Consider the following 25,743-nt stretch of genomic DNA (forward strand, 5'->3'; position numbering starts at 1 on the left):
TAATGACCGGCTGTGTCAGCCGGTCCCTAACGGAACGGGGAGTCGACCGTGTGCTAGAGCATGTCGCCGGTACACGGTGATACACATATGTGCACCGTGTACCGGAGAGATGCACTCGCAGGTCCTACATGACGCGTCATAGTCATGTGACCAGTCTGTAGCCAATGAGATAATAGCCACGTGACTGGTCACATGGCTACATGGCTATTTTGACGTCACGATAGGTCCTGCATCTCTGCTGGCAGTGCCGTCACCGGGAGGATTCAGCGATCATCGGATGGAATAGCGGCAGGAGACAGAGTGCAGAAGGGATCGCGAGGACCGGTAAGTGTTATGGCAATGTTTATTAACTGTTTGTGTACATTTATAATGCATTTTTATGTGTTTGTGATTGCCTCCCATTATAGCCTATTGGTTCGAGTTCGGTTCGTCGAACGTTCGACGAACCGAACTCGAACGGAACCCCCGTTCGGCGAACCGACCTCGAGCCGAACCGCGACCGGTTCGCTCATCTCTAGTCAGGAGCTGCTGGAACGTAAACTTACATTAACCCTCTCGTCCCCAAAGGAAAGGGAATTCATTTATTCAGCAGAGTCCCACAAGATAACGTAAGATTCTGACCCATAACCTGTCAAAACTCTGCAACAGATGAAAGACTGTGACATTATCCCCTTAAAAGAGAGGTCTCTGGACTTTCACGATGGAATCCATACCAACTGCTGTTCACCTCCCGTGTGAACAGACCCTTACCAGAAATTAATATGGGCTGCAGAGACGCCACACATCTTCCAAGCGCCAACCTGAGGACAACACTATGGCCGATAAGCCCCGGGGGTAGCTCCAGCCGCACAGTCGTATGGCTGATAATGTCTGCAACATGATATGGACCCAACCTTCTAGAGCTCCAAACCTTGGACGCACTCTACTAGATGTTACTAGTGGACACCTTTATGAGCTGATTCACAACCAGGACTGGACCTCTACATTTATTACAATGCATACGTTTGGAAACAGGCACCATCCAGACTGCAAAGCCATTCTCTTAGGTATCATGGGCCACCCCCCTCTGACCACCATTACGGGGAGGACACCGAGGCCTAAGATAAACCTGAGGAGAGGGATGATTTACCCTGCCTCTGTCCACATGAGGCTTAGAGATCCCGGAAGAAGAGACAGGTGTAATGGAGGAGATATATATGCCCTGATCATCCTCCTTCAAATAGTCTGGGATTTTAGTAACTTTACAGTCAGGTAATACCTGAGGAGAGGTAAAGGAATCCTCTCTAAATGCCAGAAAATTCTGGGCTGGCAAAGAGGGCATAATGGAGGAAATATACACGCTCTGGTCACCTTCCTCTATATGACCAGGGAAATGTGGTTTAAAGGCAGATGATGTCCTATTGGAGACAGATGGATAAGCCCCAACGTAATGACCCTTGCGACCACAGAAAAAGCATGCCCTCATCCCATAGGTGACTTAGCACGAAAGGAAACCCCTCCCACCTGTACCGGTTGATCCAGCCATACTAGTGAGGCCTCCTCCTGGGGACTGTGGAAATGGAATTCCGCAAGGGAGATGCTGTCGGGATCACCACAGACAAAGGCCAGGGTAGCAAAAAAACTCGTCTACCGACTGCAAGCCAACAGAATCAGCCAGTAGTGAAAAGGCTCAGGTCAGGGGATCTCCTTTCTCCTCCTGGCAAAGGTTCCAAATGAATGAAAATAACTGGCACCCTCTGGTGGAAGTAGATGGTATTTATAGAACCTGGATGTGGTCCCAAACGAAACACCTGACCAGGAATCAGGAGCTGCTGGAAAGTAAACTGACACTAACCCTCTCCTCCCTAAAGGGAAGGGAATCCATTTAATCAGCAGAGTACCACAAGGTAAAGTGAGATTTAGATCTAGAGCCTGTCACAAAACTCTGCCACAGAGGATAGACCGTGATAGATCTGGGGTACCATGCAAAATCTCACCTCGAGGGGTATCCAGGATTATGAAGAAGCCAAAAACTGCACGGGGGGAACTTGTTAATGATCTCAAGGCAGCAGGGACCACTGTCACCAAGAAAACTATTGGTAACACATTACACCGTAATGGATTAAAAACCTGCAGTGCCCACTGTTCAATAAGGCACATGTGCATGCGCATCTGAAGCTTGCAAATGAACACCTGGATGATTCTTAGAGTGATTGGGAGATGGTGCTGTGGTCAGATAAGATAAAAATTGAGCTTTTTGGTCTTAACCCAACTCACTATGTTTACAGGAACAAAAATGCTGCCTACAACCCAAAGAACACTATCCCCACTGTCAAGCATAGAGGTGGAAACATTATGTTTTGGGGGATTTTCTCTCCTAACAGCACAGAACTACTTAACCGCATCAATGGGACAAGGAATGGAGCCATGGGCCGTAAAATCCTGAATGATAACCTTCTTCCCTCCACCAGGACATTAAAAATGGGTCCTGGCTGGGTCTTCAAGCACAACAATGACCCAAAACATAGCAAAACAAAGCAAAAGCAACAAAGGAGTGTTTCAAAATGACGCACATTAAGGTCAAGGAGTGTCCTAGCCAGTCTCCAGACCTTAATTCCAAAGAAATATTAAGGAGGGAGCTGGAGCTCCGAGTTGCCAAGTGACGGCCTCAAAATCTTAATGATTTAAAGATGATCTGCAAAGAGGAATGGTCCAAAATACCTTCTGACATGTGCGCAAACCTCATCATCAACTACAAAAAATGTCTGACTGCTGTGCTTGCCAACAAGAGTTTTGCCACTAAATATTAAGGCTTGTGTGCCACTTATTTTTGTCTGCAAAAGTGAAATAAATTTATATAATTTACATAATGTGAGTTTCTGGATTTTATTTTGGATATGCTATCTCTCAATGTTAAAATTAACCTACTCTTAAAATTATAGACTGTTCACGTCTTTGTCAATGGGCAAACTTACAAAATCAGCAAGGGATCAAATAATGATTTCCCTCATTGTATATATAAATATATATTTATCATATATTCAGTTGTGTGCAAAATTGTACATACCCCAGCAGATGTTTTGATTTCTTGGCCTTTTTTCAGAGAATATGAATGATAACACAAAATCCTTTTTTCCACTCATGGTTAGTGGTTATGCGAAGCCATTTATTGTCAAACTACTGTGTTTTCTCTTTTTAAATCAAAATGACAACCAAAAGCATCCAAATGACCCTATTCAAAAGTTCACATACCCTGGGGATTTTGGCTTGATAACATGCTCAGAAGTTGACGCAAATGGATTTGAAGGGCTAATAAAGGTATCCTCCTCACCTGTGACCTGTTTGCTTGTTATCAGAGTGTGCATAAAATCTGAGTGAGTTTCTGGGATCCAGACAGACTCTTGCATCTTTCATCCAGCCACTGACATTTCTGGATTGTGAGTCATGGGGAAAGCAAAAGAATTGTCAATGGATCTATGGGGAAAGATAGTTGAACTGTATAAAACAGGAAAGGGATACAAAAAGATATCTATGGTATTGATAATGCCAGTCAGCAGTGTTCAAACTATGATTAACAAATTTAACAAGTAGAAAATCAGGGGTTCTGTAAAAACCAAACCACGATTAGGTAGACCAACAAAAATTTCATCCACAACTGCCAGGAAAATTGTTCAGGATACAAAGAAAAACCCACAAATAACATTGGCTGAAATACAGGACTCACTGAAAACTAGCAGTGTGCCTGTTTCAAGATGCACAATAAGGAGGCACTTCAATACAAATGGGTTGCTTGGTCGAGTCGCCAGAAAAAAGCCATTATTGTGCAAATGTCACAAAGTATCTCGCCTACAATACGTCAAATGGCACAGAGACAAGCCTCCAAACATCTGGAACAAGGTACTTTGGAATGATGAGACAAAAATCAAACTTTTTGGCCACAACCATAAACATTACATCTGGAGAGGTGTCAACAAGGCCTATGGTGAAACGAACACCATTCCTACTGTAAAGAACGGAGGTGGATCGCTGATGATGTGGGTATGTGTGAGCTCCAAAGCACAGGAAAGTTGGTCAAAGTTGAAGGAAAATGAATGCAGAACGTTATCAGCAAATACTGGAGGCAAATTTGCATTCATCAGCCTGGAAGCTGCACATGATACGTATTTGGACATTCCAACATGACAACAATCCAAAACACAAGGCCAAGTTGACTTGTTACTGGCTACAGCAGAACAAAATGAAAGTTCTGGAGTGGCCATCTCAGTCTCCTGACCTCAATATCATTGAGCCCCTCTGAGGAGAACTCAAGTGCGCAGTTCATGCAAGAAAGCCCAGGAATTTAGAGGAACTGGAGGCTTTTTGCCAAGAGGAATGGGCAGCTTTACCATCTGAGAAAATAAAGGGCCTCATCCACAACTACCACAAAAGACTTCAAGCTGTGATTGATGTTAGAGGGGGCAATACACGGTAATAAGAACTGGGGTATGTGAACTTTTGATCAGAATCATTTGGATGTTTTTGGTTGTCATTATGATTTAAAAAGAGAAAACACATCAGTTTCACAATAAATGGCTTCAGTGGAAAAAAAGATTTTATGTTATCATTCATATTCTCTGAAAAATGGCCAAGAAAGCAAAAAATATGCCGGGGTATGTAAACTTTTGAGCACAGCTGTAACTATATATCATATAAATTGCCTTGGAAAAGTATTAATACCCCAATAACTTTTTCACATTTTTTTATGTTACACCCACAAACTTAAATGTCCTATTTGGGATTTTATGTGATACAGTAGACTCTTCAGCACCCGGCGAATTTACGTTTTTCATTTTTAACTTCCTTTTTTCCAAGGGCCAGAACTTTTTTATTTTTTGTCAGCATAGCCTAATGAGGGCTTGTTTTTGTGGGACAAGATGTATTGTTGAAAGAAACCATCAATTTTACTATATAGAGTACTGGAAAATTGAAAAAAAAAATTCAAAGTACGGTGAAATTTCAAAAAAAAGTATAATTCCACAATAGTTTTTTTGATTTTCATTTTACCATGTTCACTATATGCTAAAACTGACCTGGTAATATTATTCCCCAGATTAGTTCGAGTTTGTGAATACCAAACAACTAAAACATTTTTTAAATTGAATTGATGAAAAAATTCAGAAATTTGTTAAAAATAAAGGCGCTTTTGTTGCCATTTTACGAGACCTGCAAAATTCTCATTTTTTGTGATCTAGGCCTGTGTGAGGGGTTTATTTTTTGCACCCTGAGTGGACGTTGTTACTGATTCAATCTTTGAACAGATGTGATATTTTCATCGCCTCTAAAGGCCCCGTCACACACAGAGATAAATCTTTGGCAGATCTTTGACAGATCTTTGGCAGATCTTTGGCAGATCTGTGGTTGCAGTGAAATCATGGACATATTGTTCCATTTGTACACAGCCACAAACCTGCCACTGATTGTCCACAATTTCACTGCAACCACAGATCTGCCGCAGATTTATCTCTGTGTGGGACAGGGCCTTTATTGCATTTTATTTAAAACAAATGTAATTCTAAAGTTTTCAATCTTTTATTTATTTACAGCATTACCGATCAGAATAATTTATTTTATATTTGAATTGATCAGACATTTCTGAATACGACAATACCAAAAATGTGCATTTTATTAATTTTTTGTATTATTTTATTTTTAATGGAGCAAAAGGTGGGTGATTTAAACTTTTGTGTTTTCTTATTTTTCATATTTTTAAAAATGTTTTTCTCTACTTTTTATTTTTGTTACTTGTCCTCTTAGAGGACTTGAAGCGGCAATCTTACAATTGCTTGTGCTGTACAGAGCAGAGTTAATTCACTGATCTCTGTACAGCAGAAATGATCTCCTATGAATGCCAGCTCGCAGCCAGTGTTGACAAGCAGTTCATCAAGACAAAGACAGGAGTCATCAGCTGACCCCTAGCTGTCATGACCACCCAGCAACGCCTCGCGATCACGTCACGGTGCCACCAATGTAAGTGGGGAATGGCACACTCACCACTGGCATGTATTAAATTCCACTGTCTGAGATTGAGAGTGGGATCCAACTAGTTATCAGCAGCTGGTGGATCTCCAATCTGCCTGCTGCTCTTAAGCCTTGTGCACACGCTGCGTTTTTTGCAACATTTGAGGCATTCTTTCCACATTTTTGGGTGCAGTTTGTTGTCCTAAACTGCAAGAAATCCTTCCCCAGCAAAGTCTATGAGAATTCAGGCTGTGTGCACATTGCTTCTTTTTTGCCTGCAGTTTTGGGTGCAGAAATAATAAGCAGCATGTCACTTATTCCTGTGTTTTATACCCATTGACTTCAATAAAGTCCTGAAAAACATATGGAAAAATGCAGGTAGCTAATTCTTAGCGTTTCATTGTGTTTTACCAATGTTTTCATGCATTTTGTCCTTGCGTTAGGGAGGACTGGTAAATAAATCCCCCGCTGACTCGGGGTCTGTGGGGGATTGATCCATGGTATCTGGCCAGATGATGGTCCCCATATAAGGTACAAGGGTACCAGAATCCGCCGCAAAGGGGTAGAAGCAAGCGCTTCATACTCACCCATCACAAGGGCGGCTATCACACTACTCTTTCGGCAGCTTTGTTCTTCTCGAGCCAGCAGCTCATTAGGCTCATACATATTCACTGCTTCTCCCGACCACCAGCGACTGTGATTGTGCCCCCACACTGAGTGGAAGCTGTCTGACTGCAACCAATCACAGACGCCGGTGGGCGGGTCTATATTATACAGTAAAATAAATAAATAATAAAAAAAATTGACGTGCAGTCCCCTCAATTTTGATACCCAGCCAAGATAAAGCCCCACAACTGGGTACTGGTATTCCCCGACTGCGGAGGCTTATGGTTATTAAGCTGCCCTCCTGCCTAAAAATATCAACCTGCAGCCACCCGGAATTGCCGCATCTGTTAGATGTGACAGTCCCGACACTTTACTGGCTCTTCCCGATTACCCTGGTTCAGTGGCAATCGGGGTAATAAGGAGTTAATAGAAACCCATAGCTGCTACCCATAGCTGCTACAAAGTCCTAGATTACAGATGGCAGGCATCTATGAGACAGCCCCATCATTAATCTGTAAGTGAAAGTAAATTAAAACAAACACCCCAAAATTGTTTATTTGAAATAAAAGACAAAAAAGCACACTCTTTCACCACTTTATTAACCCCCCATAAACCTCCCCAGATGCAACGTAAACCACATGAGGTCCCACGATGCTTCCACCACTGCTACATGTGACAATCACAGTGAGTGGCCATTGAGTATGACTGCCCGCTGTGAGGTGACTCACTCAGGTGAGTCCTCCACCTGCGGCTTACTTCAGTCACAGCCTGATTTGCAGTCACAGGTGGAGGACTCCAGCTGTGACAGCAAAATCACCAGAGTGACTGAAGTGAGCCGCACGATCAGCACAACATCACTTAGGTTAGTCGCAGCCACAGGGTGTCAAAATAAACTTGAGTGAACCCGTGCATCACTGTCACAACACCCGCGGTAGCGCAGGGAGCGCAGCAGTGACATCAGGGATACACTTGAGTTCATTCTGACACCCTGTAGCTGCAACTAAAGCCGGAATAACACTTGCAGGGGACTTTCACGAGTCTCGCATCGCATCACCTGGCACACCTTGACACTGTCCGGACACGGCTGCATAGAAATACATGCAGACGACTCGCTCCTGTCAAGAGAGTGTGTGGCTGTGACAGGCAATGCGATGTGAAACTCATGATAGTCCCTATTAAGTGTGACTCTGGCCTTAGTTGCAGCCACAGGGTGTCAGAATGAACTCGGGTGAACCCCTGACGTCACAGCTGTGCACCCCACACTACCACGGGTGTCACGGCAGTGACGTCACAGGTTCACCCGAGTTCATTCTAACACCCTGTGGCTGCAACTAACCTGAGTGATGTCGTGCTGATTGCGCGGCTCACTTCAGTCACTCTGGTGATTTGCTGTCACAGGTGCAGGACTCGAGCTGTGGCCGGAAATCACTTGAGTGATGTCACCGCTAATGCGCAGCTCACTTCAGTTGCAGTGTGGAGCTCACAGCCGGCCAACATGTTCTATGGCCGCGCGCTGTGAGCATTACATATAGCAGTGCTGGAGGTGTCGTGGGACCTCGTGTGGATTACATCGGATTTGCAATGGTGTTTCGGGGGTTAATAAAGTGGTGAAAGAGGGTGCTTTTTTGTCTTTTATTTCAAATAAAGGATTTTTGGGGTGTTTGTGTTTATTTACTTTCATTTACAGATTAGTGATGAGGGTGTGTCTCATAGACCCCTATCATCACTAATCTAGGACTTAAGGTGGTGTCACACATAGCGACGGAGCAGCGATCACGACCAGCGATCTGACCTTATCAGGATCACTGCTGCGTCGTTACATGGTCGCTGGGGAGCTGTCAAACAGGCAGATCTCACCAGCGACCAGCCCCCACCCAGCAGCGACACGTGGAAGCGTAACTAAGGTAAATATCGGGTAACCAAGGAAAGCACTTCTCTTGGTTACCCGATATTTACCTTAGTTACTAGCGTCCGCCGCTCTTACGCTGCCAGTGCCGGCTCCCTGTTCCCTGCACTCCTAGCCAGAGTACACATCGGGTTAATTACCCAATGTGTACTCCAGCTATGTGTGCAGGGAGCAGGGAGCCGGCACTGGCAGCATGAGAGCACACCGCTTAGCGCTGGCTCCCTGCACTCCTAGCCAGAGTACACATCGGGTTAATTACCCGATGTGTACTCCAGCTATGTATGCAGGGATCAGGGAGCCGGCACTGGCAGCGTGAGAGCGGCGGACACTAGTAACTAAGGTAAATATCGGGTAACCAAGGAAAGGGCTTCTTGGTTACCCAATGTTTACCGTGGTTACAGCTTACCGCAAGCTGACGCCGGCTCCCTTCTCACTTCAGTTCGTCGCTCTCTGTGAAGCAGCGATGTGTGCTTCACAGCGGAAGAGCAACGTCAAAAAAATAAAGCAGGACATTCAGCAAAGACCGGCGACCTCACAGCAGGGGCCAGGTCGCTGCTGGATCTCACACACATAGACAGCAACGAGACGTCGCTGCTACGTCACAGAAAATGGTGACTTAGCAGCGACGTCTGTTGTGAATGTTAGTTATGTTTTGGCTGCTGGGAGGCTCCCTCTGGTGGCCAGGAATGGTTTGGACTTGGACCAGGTGTGTTGTGCAGTGGGTGTTTCCTTTGCTAACGCTCTGCTTATTTAAATCCTGGTCTGATTGCAGGCTGTTGCCGGATGTCAGTTGTTCTTTGTATCTCTAGCCTGCTTAATCCTGCTCTACACCACATCTTCCCCAGATAAGTGCTTGCTCTTTATTTATTGTCTCGTTTTTTTGTTTATCAGGGTTTGTCATTTGCTGTGGTTGGTTTCAGTTTATTTGCTTGCAGGGATTTTCCCCCTCAGTGGATTGTTGAGGAACTCCCTGCAGTTCTGTGTGGAGTATAGCTCCTTTGGGTCCATGTGTTTGTGGCTTGTTGACTTTGTTATAATTCTTGTTTTCTGTTCATTGGTATGACAAGGGCACCTGGTATAGGATGGAGTTCAGATCGTGCGATCTGAGGGCCTTTTTGTACTATCAGGAAGTTGGTATTGTGCAGGGTTTTTCTCTGGCCACCATCAGTCCCTTTCCTGTCCTTTCCTATTTTAGTCAGTGGGGGCCTCACGTTTGCTAATCCTGTCATCTATCTGTGTATTGTGTTTTTCCTATATCCCCGCAGTCTTTGAATGTGGGGGGCTAGCTATTCTTGTCTATTTTCTGAGGCAGAGAGTTATTCATCTTTCCTACCTTTAGGATAGCTAGTTCTCCGGCTGGGTTCGCGGTGCACAGGATGTTAGTTCACCCCTCGGCTACTTCTAGTTGTGTTGGTTAGTAAGGGGATGGCGGCCAGATTAGTTGCCAATGCTCTTGTCACCTTTTGCCAATGATTTGTGGTGGTCTTCCATGGTTCCGGATCATAACAGTACATCCGGCCAACAAATTTAAAGGGTACTCTTAAGAAGGAAAAAAAAAAAGCTGCTGAGAAAACATTTTTTTTTTTTTGGTGTTTTTCCTCTTCTTCTTTGGGTTCTGTGGAAGATTTCTTTTTTCTAGCATGGATGAATTGGGTGAGCGTGTTGCTCATCTTGATGCTAAGGTTCGTCATATAGAGTCTTATCTTGCACAGACTCCCCTTGCAGAGCCTAAGATTCCTGTTCCTGAATTTTTTTCGGGAGATAGGGCGAGATTTTTGAGCTTCAAAAATAATTGTAAATTATTTTTTGACCTGCTCCCTAAGTCCTCAGGGAATCCCGTACAGCGGGTTAAGATTGTCATCTCCTTGCTGCGTAGTGGCCCTCAGGACTGGGCCTTCTCTTTAGCGTCTGATGATCCGATTCTCAATGATGTGGACTCCTTTTTTCAGGCCTTGGGATTATTATATGACGAACCCAATATTGTGGACCAAGCAGAAAAGGTCTTGTTGTCCTTAACTCAGGGTTTGGATTCTGCAGAAACGTTTTGTCAGAAATTTCGAAAGTGGGCGGTCCTTACCAAATGGAATGATGATGCGCTTGCGGCTCTTTTTCGTAAGGGTATAGCGGATGCTGTGAAGGATGTAATGGTAGGATTTCCCGTCCCTTCTGTTCTTGATGCCTCTATGACCTTGGCCATTCAGATTGATAGGCGTTTACGTGAGCGCAGGAAGATACCTGCTGGTTTTGTGCCTGTGGAACAGCCTTTGGAGCCTATGGAGTGTGATAGGGTCCTTTCTAATACTAGTCGGCAGGGGTTCAGATGGAAGAGTAGACTGTGCTTCTATTGTGGAGACGCTTCTCATAACATCTCTGTCTACCCTAACCGTGAAAGGAGATTGGCTACTTCTGTTACTGTGGATTCTTTGCAACCAAAGTTTCTTTTGTCTGTCACATTGATTTGCTCATTGTCTTCCTTTTCTGCATTTGCCTTTGTGGACTCAGGGGCAGCGCTCAATTTGATGGATTTTGGGTTTGCTAGGCATTGTGGTTTCCCCATGGTTCCTTTGCAAACTCCTATTCCTTTAAGGGGCATTGATGCTACCCCTTTGGCAGAACATAAACCCCAATTTTGGACCCAGGTGCCTATGAGAGTTGCACCAGCGCATCAGGAAACTTGTACATTTTTAGTATTGCATAATCTACAGGATACCTTGGTACTGGGATTTCCGTGGTTGCAGACCCATAATCCGGTTCTTGACTGGGGATTCTTGTCGGTAGCTAGTTGGGGTTGTCAAGGTGTGCATCAGGACCTTTCCGTGTCATCCACGTCTGCTCAGGCAGTTGATGTTCCGGCCTTCTTGTCTGATTTCCGTGATGTATTTAATGACCAGGAATCTGATTCTCTGCCCCCACACCGGGACTGTGACTATGCCATTGAGTTGGTGCCTGGTTGTAAATTTCCCAAGGGGCGGATTTTTAACTTGTCTGTGCCCGAACATGATGCCATGCGGCCATACATCAGGGAATCATTGGAGAAGGGGCACATTCGGCCCTCATCTTCTCCTTTGGGTGCCGGCTTCTTCTTTGTTGCTAAGAAAGATGGTTCGTTGAGGCCTTGTATTGATTACAGTCTTCTTAATAAAATTACGGTTAAATATCAGTACCCTTTGCCTCTGATGTCTGATCTGTTCTCTAGAGTGAAGAGTGCCAAATGGTTTACGAAACTGGATCTCAAGGGTGCATATAATCTCATCCGTATTAAGGAGGGTGATGAATGGAAGATGGCTTTTAATACTCCTGAGGGGCATTTTGAGTACCTAGTGATGCCTTTTGGGCTCACTAATGCACCCTCCGTCTTCCAGGCCTTCATGAATGATATTTTTCGGGATATTATTGGAAAATTTTTGATTGTGTATTTGGATGACATCTTGATTTTTTCTGATGATTGGGACTCTCATGTTGGGCAAGTACGGGATGTTTTTCAGATACTTAAGGATAATGCACTGTACGTTAAGGGGTCAAAGTGCCTTTTTGGGGTGCAAAGGATTTCCTTTTTGGGCTTCATCCTGTCTCCCTCCGCTATCGAAATGGACCCGGTTAAGGTTCAGGCTATTTACGACTGGGTGCAACTGACTTCTCTAAAATCCCTGCAGCGGTTTTTGGGGTTTGCTAATTTTTACCGTAAATTTATAGCCAATTTTTCTGCCATTGTCAAACCTCTGACAGATTTGACAAAGAAGGGAGCTGATGCTGAGCATTGGACCCCTGAGGCTATTGTGGCCTTCCAGGAGCTTAAAAGGCAATTCACTTCTGCCCCAGTTCTGCAGCAACCTGATGTGTCTCGCCCATTTCAAGTTGAGATCGATGCCTCAGAGATCGGAGCAGGTGCTGTTCTGTCTCAACGAGACGCTACTTCAGGTAAACTTAAGCCCTGTGCCTTTTTCTCTCGGAAGTTTGCTCCTTCTGAACGGAATTATAATGTGGGGAACCGGGAATTATTGGCTATGAAGTGGGCATTTGAAGAGTGGAGGCATTGGTTGGAGGGGGCTAGGCATCAAGTTGTGGTGCTTACGGACCACAAGAATCTCATCTATCTGGAATCGGCCAAGAGGTTGAATCCTCGGCAGGCCAGGTGGGCTTTGTTTTTTACCCGGTTTAATTTTGTGGTCTCTTTTTTGCCGGGCACCAAGAATGTTAAGGCCGATGCCCTTTCCAGAAGTTTCTGCGCTAACTCTTTGGAGGTTGTCGAACCATCTACTATCCTGAATGATGGTGTACTTTTCTCGGCTATTTCGCCTGATCTGCGGTTGGCATTGGCGGAATTTCAGGGGGATAAACCTGAGAGATGTCCTACAGGGAAACTGTTTGTCCCAGACCAATGGAGAGACCGAGTTGTCTCTGAGGTTCATTGCTCTGTTTTGGCGGGTCATCCTGGCATTTTTGGTTCTCGGGATCTTGTGAGACGCTCTTTTTGGTGGCCTTCCCTGTCCCGAGATGTCCGTTGTTTTGTGCAGTCGTGTGGAGTTTGTTCTAGGTCCAAGCCCTGTTGTTCACGTTCTAGTGGGCTATTATTGCCTTTGCCTGTACCTAAGAAACCTTGGACGCACATCTCTATGGATTTTATTTCAGAGCTTCCCGTCTCTCAGAAAATGACTGTGATTTGGGTGATCTGTGACAGATTGTCCAAGATGGTCCACTTGGTTCCCCTATCTAAGTTGCCGTCTTCATCAGAGTTGGTGCCTTTGTTTTTCCAACATGTTGTTCGGTTGCATGGTATTCCCGAAAACATTGTTTCTGACAGAGGGGTGCAGTTTGTATCCAGGTTTTGGAGGATGTTTTGCTCCAAATTGGGTGTTCAGCTGTCTTTCTCCTCGGCGTTTCATCCTCAGACCAACGGTCAGACTGAAAGGGCTAACCAGACCCTGGAGACCTATTTACGGTGTTTTGTTTCTGCGGATCAGGATGACTGGGTTTCGTTTTTGCCTTTGGCTGAATTTGCCCTTAACAATAGAGCTAGCTCTACCACGTTGGTGTCCCCCTTTTTCTGCAATTTTGGGTATCGCCCTAGGTTCCTCTCAGGGCAGGTTGAGACGTCTGACTGTCCGGGGGTGGATTCGGTGGTCAACAGAATGCAGCAGATTTGGGGGCAGGTAGTGGATAAATTATTTCAGTCCCAAGAAACTGCCCAAAAGTTTGCCAACCGGCGTTGGACTGTTGGTCCCCGGTTTAAAGTAGGGGACATGGTGTGGTTGTCCTCTAAAAATATTCCTATGAGAGTTCCGTCTCCTAAATTTAAGCCCAGATTTATTGGACCTTATAAGATTTCGGAGATTATTAACCCTGTATCTTTCCGTTTGACTCTGCCTGCGTCATTTAAGATTCACAATGTCTTCCATAAGTCCTTGTTGAAGATACATGTGGAGCCAGCAGTTCCTGCAGCAGTGCCTCCTGACCCTGTTTTGGTACAAGGGGATCTGGAGTATGAGGTTGAAAAAATTCTGGATTCCCGTCGCAGTAGGCGTCAGCTTCAGTACCTTGTGAAATGGAAGGGTTATGGGCAGGAGTATAACTCTTGGGTTGTGGCTTCTGACATTCATGCGGACAGGTTGGTTCACGCCTTCCATCATGCTCATCCCGAGCGACCCGGTGGCGTGGGTGAGGGTTCGGTGACCCCTCCTCAAGCGGGGGGTACTGTTGTGAATGTTAGTTATGTTTTGGCTGCTGGGAGGCTCCCTCTGGTGACCAGGAATGGTTTGGACTTGGACCAGGTGTGTTGTGCAGTGGGTGTTTCCTTTGCTAACTCTCTGCTTATTTAAATCCTGATCTGATTGCAGGCTGTTGCCGGATGTCAGTTGTTCTTTGTATCTCTAGCCTGCTTAATCCTGCTCTACACCACATTTTCCCCAGATAAGTGCTTGCTCTTTATTTATTGTCTGGTTCTTTTGTTTATCTGGGTTTGTCATTTGCTGTGGTTGGTTTCAGTTTATTTGCTTGCAGGGATTTTCCCCCTCAGTGGATTGTTGAGGAACTCCCTGCAGTTCTGTGTGGAGTATAGCTCCTTTGGATCCATGTGTTTGTGGCTTGTTGACTTTGTTATAATTCTTGTTTTCTGTTCATTGGTATGACAAGGGCACCTGGTATAGGACGGAGTTCAGATCGTGCGATCTGAGGGCCTTTTTGTACTATCAGGAAGTTGGTATTTTGCAGGGTTTTTCTCTGGCCACCATCAGTCCCTTTCCTGTCCTTTCCTATTTTAGTCAGTGGGGGCCTCACGTTTGCTAATCCTGTCATCTGTCTGTGTATTGTGTTTTTCCTATATCACCGCAGTCTTTGAATGTGGGGGGCTAGCTATTCTTGTCTATTTTCTGAGGCAGAGAGTTATTCATCTTTCCTACCTTTAGGATAGCTAGTTCTCCGGCTGGGTTCGCGGTGCACAGGATGTTAGTTCACCCCTCAGCTACTTCTAGTTGTGTTGGTTAGTAAGGGGATGGTGGCCAGATTAGTTGCCAATGCTCTTGTCACCTTTTGCCAATGATTTGTGGTGGTCTTCCATGGTTCCGGATCATAACAGACGTCGTTGTCATCGTCGCTATATGTGACACCACCTTTAGTGGCAGCTATGGACTGCTATTACCTCCTTATTACCCCATTGCCACCACATCAGGGAAACGGGAAGAGCTGGGTCCAGTGCCAGAATTGGCAAATCTTATGGATGCGCCACTTCTGAGGCAGCTGCTGGCTGTTATTTTTAGGCTGGAAAGGGCCAAATAACCATGGCCCTGCCCACCCTAATAATATTAGCCCCCAGTTGTGTGCTGCACCTTGGATGGTTTTAGAAACATGATGAGGACCCCATGTAATTTTTTTAAATAAATAAATCAAATTAAAAAAAAACCCAAAACGTGGGATCCCCTTTATTTTTCATAAGCAGCCAAGGTACAGCAGACAGCTAAGGGTTTCAGTGTGCAGCTGCTGCGGTTCATGTGCTGGATATGAAAAATGGGGGGGGGGGGGACGTCATTTTTTTTTACCAAAAAATAATTAAAAAATCAGCTGGCCAAGTTAGCTATCCCTTTATGGAGCTATTCTGTTATTTCTTTCTTTCTATCTATTCTATCTGTTCATTCTAATTATCTATTCTATATGTTCTTTCTTTTTATCTATTCTATATGTTCTTTTTATCTATTTTATATGTTTTTTCAATCTATTCTTTCTATCTATCAATTATCCTATCCTATTTTGTTTCTCCTTTAAAAAAACCCATTAACAAAAATACGTAAAAAATGCACAGAAATGCGGTAAAAACGCGGCAAAAACATATACTTTTTTTTATGCATTTTTCTGCCAGAGAGTGCATTTTTTGCTGCAGAAACAAAACTGCGATGTGCGCACATACCCTTAGAGGCACACATCAGCTGATGAGATCAGCCAACATGTGAAGGGACAGATGCGGGCTCAGCTTTCGAGACTGGATCAAAGGGAGGGACATGATCTAGGACGTATCAGTAAGTCATAGGTCGTGAAGGGGTTAATAAGTATTTGTGACGTATTTAAAAATATAAATTTGAAAAATGTTCATGTGCATTTGTATACAGCCCTCTGAGTCAATGTCTATTTCAGCTTTGCAAATCTAGAAGTTGAAATACTTGCCCATTCTTCTCAAGGAGCTCAGTGAGATTGGATGGAGGCGTCTCTGAGCAACAATTTTCAAGTCTTGTCACAGATTCTTAATGGAATTAAGGTCTGGCCTCTGACTGGGCCATTCACACACATGGATATGCTTTGATCTTAACCATTTAATTGTTGCTCTGGCAGTATGTTTAGGACCGTTGTATTGCAGTAAGGTGACTCTACACCATCGTCTCATTATCTCAGCATAGAAATTCTTTGACATGCATCATCTCTCAGACCTTGCACTGGGAATAAACAGTGTACCATTGTATCCATTTCCTTCTTTAACAAGTATTATACTTCAAGTTATATTCAAGTTATTACATTTACCTTATTATAGCTTCTAATTGGATTTAAGTAGTCTTTATTTGACTGGTTGCCAATGTTTCCTAATATATTACATAGTTCACCAGCCTCTTCTGACTGGCTCTTGTGGTAGCGTTCTATATTAATAAAATGGGCAATTATGTGTATGGCTGCAACAGAAAAATGTCAAAATTAATAAACAGATATGCATTGGATTTTCCAGACAACATTTAGTTATTGGACATGCAGTAATGAGTATTCTCCTTTACATACAGAACTGAAAAAAATACTAGCATTGAGAAAGTGGTAGAACAGCTGTCTGCAATAGTTGAAAGTTGTGGCCCTTCCAAACTTCTATGGTCACATCTTCTTTTTGGCTTTTCAGCAGAATGTCTTTCACTTGCTTCTCATAAAATTAAGATTTTACTTCAGAGGATATGAATAAAAACCGATCCAAAGGAACTTGTTTTTTTTTGAGAAGGAGATACAGTAATACAATTATGGCAATTCCTCGTTGCTGCATGAATCTCCAAAAATAAATGAAATTCTGTTTCATCCAATATCATTACTTGGGTAAGCCACATTACAGCTGGCTCTGACAACACAATATCATCAGTTTAGGCCACTAGTGAAAAACTAAGCACAGGTTGTCCTTATGCTGGGAGTAGAGATGAGCGAACTGGTCGCAGTTCGGCTCGAGTTCGGTTCGCCGAACGGACGTCTCGTTCGAGATCGGTTCGGCGAACCGATTCGGCAAACCACTCGAACAGCATAGGAAACAATGGGAGGCAATGACAAACACATAAAAACACCTAGAAAACACCCTCAAAGGTGTCCAAAAGGGGACAAACAACTCACAACACAACACAAACACATGGGAAAGTGACAAGGACATATACTCATGCAAAAACAAAAGAGCTAGACAAGGAAAAAGAGGAGGAGACACAGATATAGGCATGGCATGCCCTTCTAAAATCATGTAAAACACCGCAAGGTTACTCCAAGCGGAGTCTCCCTTTTTTAAAAAAATTGGGCCACACACACACCCACCCCTTCAGTGGCAGCACTTGTACCCCAGTTGTACACTTCACAGGTAGATTTGCATCAAGCACATTCAAAAATACGCCATCCTTAACCATCCCCAGGATAACACCGGGGTAGGTAGCTAAGTCTTTCCTGATCCCAGCTCTGTTCATCTTGGATCATTTTTAAAAACAATGTAAGCAAGGGTTACTCCAAGCGGAGTCTCCCTTTTTTCCAAAAATTGGGCCCCACACACACCCACCCCTTCAGTGGCAGCACTTGTGCCCCAGTTGTACACTTCACAGGTAGATTTGTATCAAGCACATTCAAAAATACGCCATCCTTTAACCGTCCCCAGGATGGCACGGGGTAGGTAGCTAAGTCTTTCCTGATCCCAGCTCTGTTCATCTTGGCTCCTTTTAAAAAACACAGCAAGCGAGGATTACTCCAAGCGGAGTCTCCCTTTTTTCCAAAAATTGGGCCACACACACACCCACCCCTTCAGTGGCAGCACTTGTGCCCCAGTTGTACACTTCACAGCTAGATTTGCATCAAGCACATTCAAAAATACGCCATCCTTAACTGTCCCCAGGATGACACAGGGGTAGATAGCTAAGTCTTTGCTGATCCCAGATCTGTTCATCTTGGATCATTTTTAGAAATACTGCAAGCAAGGGTTACTCCAAGCGGAGTCTCCCTTTTTTCCAAAAATTGGGCCACACACAGACACCCACCCCTTCAGTGGCAGCACTTGTGCCCCAGTTGTACAATACACAGCTAGATTTGCATCAAGCACATTCAAAATCCACAAGCATTTTCTCTCCCCAGGATGACACAGGGGTAGTAAATTCCTTGTGGATCCATGACTTCTTCATTTTGATGAACGTTAGTCTGTCCACATTGTCACTGGACAGACGCATGCGCTTATCTGTCAGCACACACCCAGCAGCACTGAAGACACGTTCAGAGACAATGCTGGCCACTGGACACGACAAAATCTCCAAGGCGTAAGTGGAGAGCTCTGGCCATTTTTCAAGATTTGAAGCCCAAAATGAGCAAGGCTTCATTTGCAAAGTCATGGCATCGATGTTCATTTGGAGATACTCCTGTATCATCCTCTTCAGCCGTTGACTATGTGTCAGACTTGTTGTCTCTGGTGGCCTTGCAAAGGATGGTCTAAAAAAATTATGAAAAGATTCAATAAAATTGCTGTTACTAGCACCAGATACGGTGCTACTGGTACGAGTAGACTGTTGAAGATGACGAGACCGTCCCATGTTTGTCAAGTTAGAACTGGGAGATTCAGTCCCTGCACCACGGTTGTTTGGTGGAAAAGCCGAGCTAAGATCGAGTAACAGCTTCTGCTGTTACTCCTGCATACGTGCGTCCCTTTCTATGGCTGGAATTATGTCACAAAATTTGGACTTGTACCGGGGATCTAATAGTGTGGCAAGCCAGTACTCATCATCACTTCTAATTTTGACAATACGAGGGTCATGTTGGAGGTAGTGCAGCAAGAAGGCGCTCATGTGTCTTGCGCAGCCATGCGGACCAAGTCCACGCTGTGTTTGTGGCATAGAGGTGCTAACCGTTCTTTCTTCCTCTGACATCTCCCCCCAACCTCTTTCAACAGAAATTTGACCAAGGTCTCCCTCATCCGCTGAGTCTTCCATGTCCATGGACAGTTCGTCCTCCATTTCTTCAAGTTCTCCTGCACCTTCCTCAACATTTCGCCTGCTACTATGTGCCCTTGTTGATCCCTGTCCCCCATGGTCCCATGCCTGCCGCGTTGGTGATGATGAACGTCTGGACCTTGGTGATGTTGTTGTGTCTTGCGCATATGAATCCTCTAGTTCCTGTAGTTCCACCCCTCCCTGTTGTCCCACCCCCTGACTCCGAATAGTGTTTAGTGTGTGCTCCAGCATGTAAATGGCTGGAATTGTCATGCTGATATTGGCATTGTCAGCGCTAAACATATTCGTCGCCATGTCGAAGCTGTGCAGAAGGGTGCATAGGTCCTTGATCTGAGACCACTCCATCAGGGTGATCTGCCCCACCTCTGCATCTCGTTGGCCCAGGCTATACGTCATGACGTATTGCACCAGGGCTCGACGGTGCTGCCACAGTCGCTGAAACATGTGGAGAGTCGAATTCCAGCGTGTCGGCACATCGCATTTCAGGCGATGAACCGGCAGGCCGAAAGACTTCTGGAGCGATGCAAGTCGCTCAGCAGCGGTGGTTGAACGGCGGAAGAGAGCAGACAGTTTTCGTGCCCTGTTCAGAAGGCCATCTAGGCCGGGATAGTGTGTTAAAAATTGCTGGACAACAAGGTTCAAAACGTGAGCCATACAAGGCACGTGTGTCACCTTGCCCAGGCGAAGGGCCGCACCCAGGTTTGCAGCATTGTCGCACACGGCCTTACCAGGCTGCAGGTTGAGTGGAGACAACCATTTATTAAACTCTGTCTCCAGAGCTGCCCACAACTCAGCTGCTGTGTGACTCTTATTTCCAAGACATTTCAAGCTAAAGACCGCCTGATGCCGTTGCGCTCTGCTGCCAGCATAGTAATGAGGGGTGCGTGATTCCTTCTGCGCAGTTAGAACGCTGGTGGCCTGACCAGGCAGGCTTGGGGCGGAGGTGGAGGACCCAGACGAGGTGGAGGAGGCAGAAGCAGTGGCGGAACTTGGACAGAGGATTGACACAAAAGTTGTGGGGGCGGCAATACATGTGCAGCAGCCCCGTCACCATCTATCACCATAGTTACCCAGTGCCCAGTCAGCGACATGTAATGTCCCTGTCCATGTTTACTGGTCCAAGTATCGGTGGTGAAATGCACCCGTTCACACACAGAGTTTCTCAAGGAAGCGGTGATTTTGTGTGCGACATGCTGGTGTAGCGCAGGCACACCTTTCTTAGAGAAGTAGTGGCGACTGGGCATCTGGTACAGGGGCACAGCGACAGACATAAGGTCTCTAAAATCCTGTGTGTCCACCAGGCGGAAAGGCAGCATTTCGGTAGCCAAGAGCTTACAGAGGGATAAAGTCAACCTCTTAGCTTTGTCATGGGTCGCAGGAAATGGCCTTTTATTTGTCCACATCTAAAGCCCACTTTACACGTTGCAATTAGTTGTACAATCGCATTTGCGATGTGACACGCCCAGGTTGCATACGGGATCTTATGAGATTGCACGTAGGTCGTTCATTTGCTGTCACACGAGCGTTAGTAGTCTATGTTAAATTGGTCAATTTTGTGTGCGATCCTTTAGATCATGTGTTCTGTGACGTATGCATTGGGCACCTTTTTTTTTTTTTTATTTATTGACTTGCCAAGCGTGTGTAACGTGTAGGGATGAGTTTTTACTATGTCATCTGCCATTCAGCTCTGCTACATGGCCGCTGACAGCAGACACAGACAGCCATGTAGCAGAGCTGAATGGCAGATGACAGCAGACACAGACAGAGCCGCACTGTCAGAATGAACTCGGGTGAACTTCACCCGACTTCATTGTCATGCTGCGGCTCTGTCTGTGTCGCGCCCTGATTAGCGGTCACCAGTGAAGGGCTCACCGGTGACCGCTAATCTCCTAAATTACTGAAGTTAGCAGCCCTCTCTCATACTCACCAATCCCCGATCCCCGGCGCTGCACGGCGTTCACACTGCTCCGGCGGCTTTTACTGTTTTGAAAAAGCCGGCCGTCCATTAAACAATCTCGTATTCCCTGCTTTCCCCGCCCACCGGCGCCTATGATTGGTTACAGTGAGACACGCCCCCACTCTGAGTGACAGGTGTCACACTGCACCCAATCACAGCAGCCGGTGGGCGTGTCTATACTGTGTAGTGAAATAAATAATTAAATAATTAAAAAAAACGGCGTGCGGTCCCCCCCAATTTTAAAACCAGCCAGATAAAGCCATACGGCTGAAGGCTGGTATTCTCAGGATGGGGAGCTCCACGTTATGGGGAGCCCCCCAGCCTAACAATATCAGCCAACAGCCGCCCAGAATTGCCGCATACATTATATGCGACAGTTCTGGGACTGTACCCGGCTCTTCCCGATTTGCCCTGGTGCGTTGGCAAATCGGGGTAATAAGGAGTTATTGGCAGCCCATAGCTGCCAATAAGTCCTAGATTAATCATGTCAGGCGTCTATGAGACACCTTCCATGATTAATCTGTAAATTACAGTAAATAAACACACACACCCGAAAAAATCCTTTATTATAAATAAAAAACACAAATATATACCCTGGTTCACCACTTTAATCAGCCCCAAAAAGCCCTCCATGTCCGGCGTAATCCAGGATGCTCCAGCGTCGCTTCCAGCGCTGCTGCATGGAGGTGACCGGAGCTGCAGCAGACACCGCCGCTCCGGTCACCTCCACACAGCTAATGAACACAGCCGCGCGATCAGCTGCTGTCACTGAGGTTACCCGCTGTCACTGGATCCAGCGGTGGCCGCGGGTAACCTCAGTGACAGCTCAGCTGATCGCGCTACTCACCGCCGCTCCTATCACCTCCACGCAGCAACTGAGGTGAGTAGCGCGATCAGCTGAGCTGTCACTGAGGTTACCCGCGGCCTCCGCTGGATCCAGTGACAGCGGGTAACCTCAGTGACAGCAGCTGATCGCGCGGCTGTCTTCATTACCTGCGTGGAGGTGACCGGAGCGGCGGTGTCTTCTGCAGCTCCGGTCACCTCCATGCAGCAGCGCTGGAAGCGACGCTGGAGCATCCTGGATTACGCCGGACATGGAGGGCTTTTTGGGGCTGATTAAAGTGGTGAACCAGGGTATATGTTTGTGTTTTTTATTTATAATAAAGGATTTTTTTCGGGTGTGTGTGTTTATTTACTGTAATTTACAGATTAATCATGGAAGGTGTCTCATAGACGCCTGACATGATTAATCTAGGACTTATTGGCAGCTATGGGCTGCCAATAACTCCTTATTACCCCGATTTGCCAACGCACCAGGGTAAATCGGGAAGAGCCGGGTACAGTCCCAGAACTGCCGCATATAATGTATGCGGCAATTCTGGGCGGCTGTTGGCTGATATTGTTAGGCTGGGGGGCTCCCCATAACGTGGAGCTCCCCATCCTGAGAATACCAGCCTTCAGCCGTATGGCTTTATCTGGCTGGTATTAAAATTGGGGGGGACCGCACGCCGTTTTTTTTTAATTATTTAATTATTTATTTCACTGCACAGTATAGACACGCCCACCGGCTGCTGTGATTGGGTGCAGTGTGACACCTGTCACTCAGCGTGGGGGCGTGTCTCACTGTAACCAATCATAGGCGCCTGTGGGCGGGGAAAGCAGGGAATACGAGATTGTTTAATGGGCGGCCGGCTTTTTCAAAACAGTAAAAGCCGCCGGAGCAGTGTGAACGCCGTGCAGCGCCGGAGATCGGGGATCGGTGAGTATATGAGAGAGGGGGATAGACTGACATGGACAGAGAGTGAGGGACAGAGATAGTGACCGACTGACAGAGATTAGTGAATGACAGACATTGTGAGGCGCTTCAGAACGCAGCTTTTCAGCTGCGCTCTGAAGCGGACCTTTTTTAAGGTGCGGTGCAGAGCGCACACCTGCGCACATAGCATCAGACAGCAAAATCGTATGAGGGATGTCACACGTTACAATTGACTAGGTTCATGCAACAAAACGCTCAATTCTAGAGAATGATACGATGTGTTTGCGATCAACGGTTTTGCGTTCAATCCTGATCGCAAGTAGATGTCACACGCAGATAGCTCACAAACGATGCCGGATGTGCGTCACTTACAACTTGACCACAACGACGGATTGTGAGATATATTGAAGCGTGTAAAGCGGGCTTAAGGGACAGAGATCTGGCTGCTGTGTGTAGACGGTGGCGAGTAGGGTGTCCCTGAAAAAATGCAGGTTTGTGAGGAAAGTGCAGGCATAGACATGATGTTGCCTTCATCCAACGTTGATGCTATTGATGTCTGAGAGAGCTGTACACACGCACTTGTTTCCCCTAACAAACCAAATGACGACCTACCAAGCAAACTGCCTGTTGCGGTTACAGTGGTGGAAGTTGTGCGTGGAAAACCAGGTGTGACAGCTGTCCCCACAGTCCTGGAAGATGAACAGCGCGCGGATGCACTTGAAGGGGCAGGCGGTGGATGGTTCGCTCCGCTAGACCGCATTGCAGCACGGTGAGCTTCCCACTGGGACATATGATATTTATTCATGTGACGATTCATGGAAGAAGTTGTCAAACTCCTGAGGTTTTGCCCTCTACTAACAGAACCATGACAAATTTGACATATCACATGATTTGGGCGATCTTTTTCTATGTCAAAAAAGGTCCAGGCTAGGCAAGGCTTAGAGGGCATGCGACCTGCTGAGCCCCCCCAACTAGTGCTCAGAGGCAGAGTGGTGGCTGAGGATGCAGTTGTAGACGTGCTACAAGTACTACTCCTCTGTCCAGGAAGGCGCAAGGTAACTTCGTCGTCAGTAGCATCCTCCTCCACCGCCTCTGTTGATCTCCTCGAGTGCCTGACTAAGGGTTGACAGTAGGTAGGATCTAGAACTTCCTCATCAATTGTTGTGTTTGCACTCCCCTCACCCTCAGACCGAGCCTCTTCTTGCCCTGACCGAATATTTAAGTTGTCATCCCAATCTGGTATCTGCGTCTCATCGTCATCAGTATGTTCCTCATTATCTATAACAACAGGTGTTACAGTTTGTGAATAGGGGTCAACATTATGCTCAGAAACTTGGTCCTCACGGCCTGAATCAGAGTCACAAAGGTTCTGGGCATCACTGCAGAACATTTCCTGGTCTGTACTCACTGTAGCTTGGGAGCACACCTCTGATTCCCAGGCTATAGTGTGACTGAAAAGCTCTGCAGACTCAGCCATCTCAGTTCCACCATACTGTGCAGGGCGGATGGAGACTTCAGAGCTGAGAGAAAGCAAGTGTGATTGGGATGACAACTCAGAGGACTGGTGTTTTTTGGATGCGGTAGTTGAGGTGGCAGAGAGGGCACTTGTTGGACCACTTGAGATCCATTCAAGCATTTTCTTTTTTTGGCCATCATCTACCTTTATTCCAAATGTTCGTGTCCGTTAAAAGGGAGCACATCGGATTGTCCACGGTAAGTAGTGGACATCTTACTTTTGCTGGAAGATGGTCTATCTTCAGCAGATGTTAATGGAGCTTTACCACCTTCCCCACAGACAAACCCTTTTTTTCCTTTTCCAACACACCTCTTCCCCTTTCCACCAGCATCTGTCATTTTGCCACTCATTTTGATTGCGACAAGATTGTGCACTTAAAATGTATTAGTAAAAATTGAGAGGTGGTGTAGATTGCAGCGGTGATCTGTCTTTATTAACAGCAGAATAAACAACAATAACTATCCCTGACAATGCAACTACGGCCCTTAAACTGGCAGCAGTGTTTGCTAGTATAATGGCTTAGTAACAATGAGTTTGAGTGTGCAATGCAGTGGTGCTGCAAATAGCTTTCCACCAGTGGGACACTAATGGAAGTCCAACAGCCACTTTTAGGATGCCACTAAGTTTACTCTGTGTTTGCTAGTATAATGGCTTAGTAACAATGAGTTTGAGTGTGCAATGCAGAGGTGCTGCAAATAGCTTTGCACCAGTGGGACAATAATGGAAGTCCAACAGCCAAATTTAGGATGCCACTAAGTTTACTCAGTGTTTGCTCGTATAATGGCTTAGTAACAATGAGCTTGAGTGTGCAATGCAAAGGTTCTGAAAATAGCTTTGCACCAGTGGGACACTAATGGAAGTCCAACAGCCACTTTTAGGATGCCACTAAGTTTACTCTGTTTTTGCTAGTATAATGGCTTAGTAACAATGAATTTGAGTGTGCAATGCAGTGGTGCTGCAAATAGCTTTGCACTAGTGGGACACTAATGGAAGTCCAACAGCCACTTTTAGGATGCCACTAAGTTTACTCAGTGTTTGCAAGTATAATGGCTTAGTAACAATGAGCTTGAGTGTGCAAAGGGCAGAAGGGTACAGTGGCAGGGTTGTGGGTCAGTGTACAGGAAAGGAAGCCTCACTTTCTATCCCTCCTAATGGGGAAATGCAGCAAGTAAGTCCCTGACCTTAGCTACACAGATGCTGTTATCTTCTCTAGCTGTTAAAATCTGTTTCCACGGACCTGACTGTCACCTATGGCTCTGAGTCTGCTGTTATTAGCCCGTACAAGGGCTAATAGAAACTTCTATCCCTATTCTGTATAGCGCTGTGTGTAGA

General features: G+C 45.7%; 1 protein-coding gene across 1 annotated transcript in view; it reads right to left on the bottom strand.

Annotated features, from left to right (window-relative positions):
- Positions 1 to 25,743, bottom strand: part of NOX3 (NADPH oxidase 3) — a 698,296-nt gene that overhangs the window by 309,194 nt on the left and 363,359 nt on the right. Inside the window, exons 4-5 of the mRNA XM_075339672.1 lie at positions 16,490 to 16,635; positions 1,485 to 1,503 (exon numbers count right to left, since the gene is read on the bottom strand). Of these exons, the coding sequence (XP_075195787.1) occupies positions 1,485 to 1,503; positions 16,490 to 16,635 (165 nt within the window). The remainder of the gene's footprint in view (positions 1 to 1,484; positions 1,504 to 16,489; positions 16,636 to 25,743) is intronic.

The sequence above is a fragment of the Anomaloglossus baeobatrachus genome, chromosome 3 (assembly GCF_048569485.1).
Source record: "Anomaloglossus baeobatrachus isolate aAnoBae1 chromosome 3, aAnoBae1.hap1, whole genome shotgun sequence".
NCBI classification, from domain to species: Eukaryota; Metazoa; Chordata; class Amphibia; order Anura; family Aromobatidae; genus Anomaloglossus; species Anomaloglossus baeobatrachus.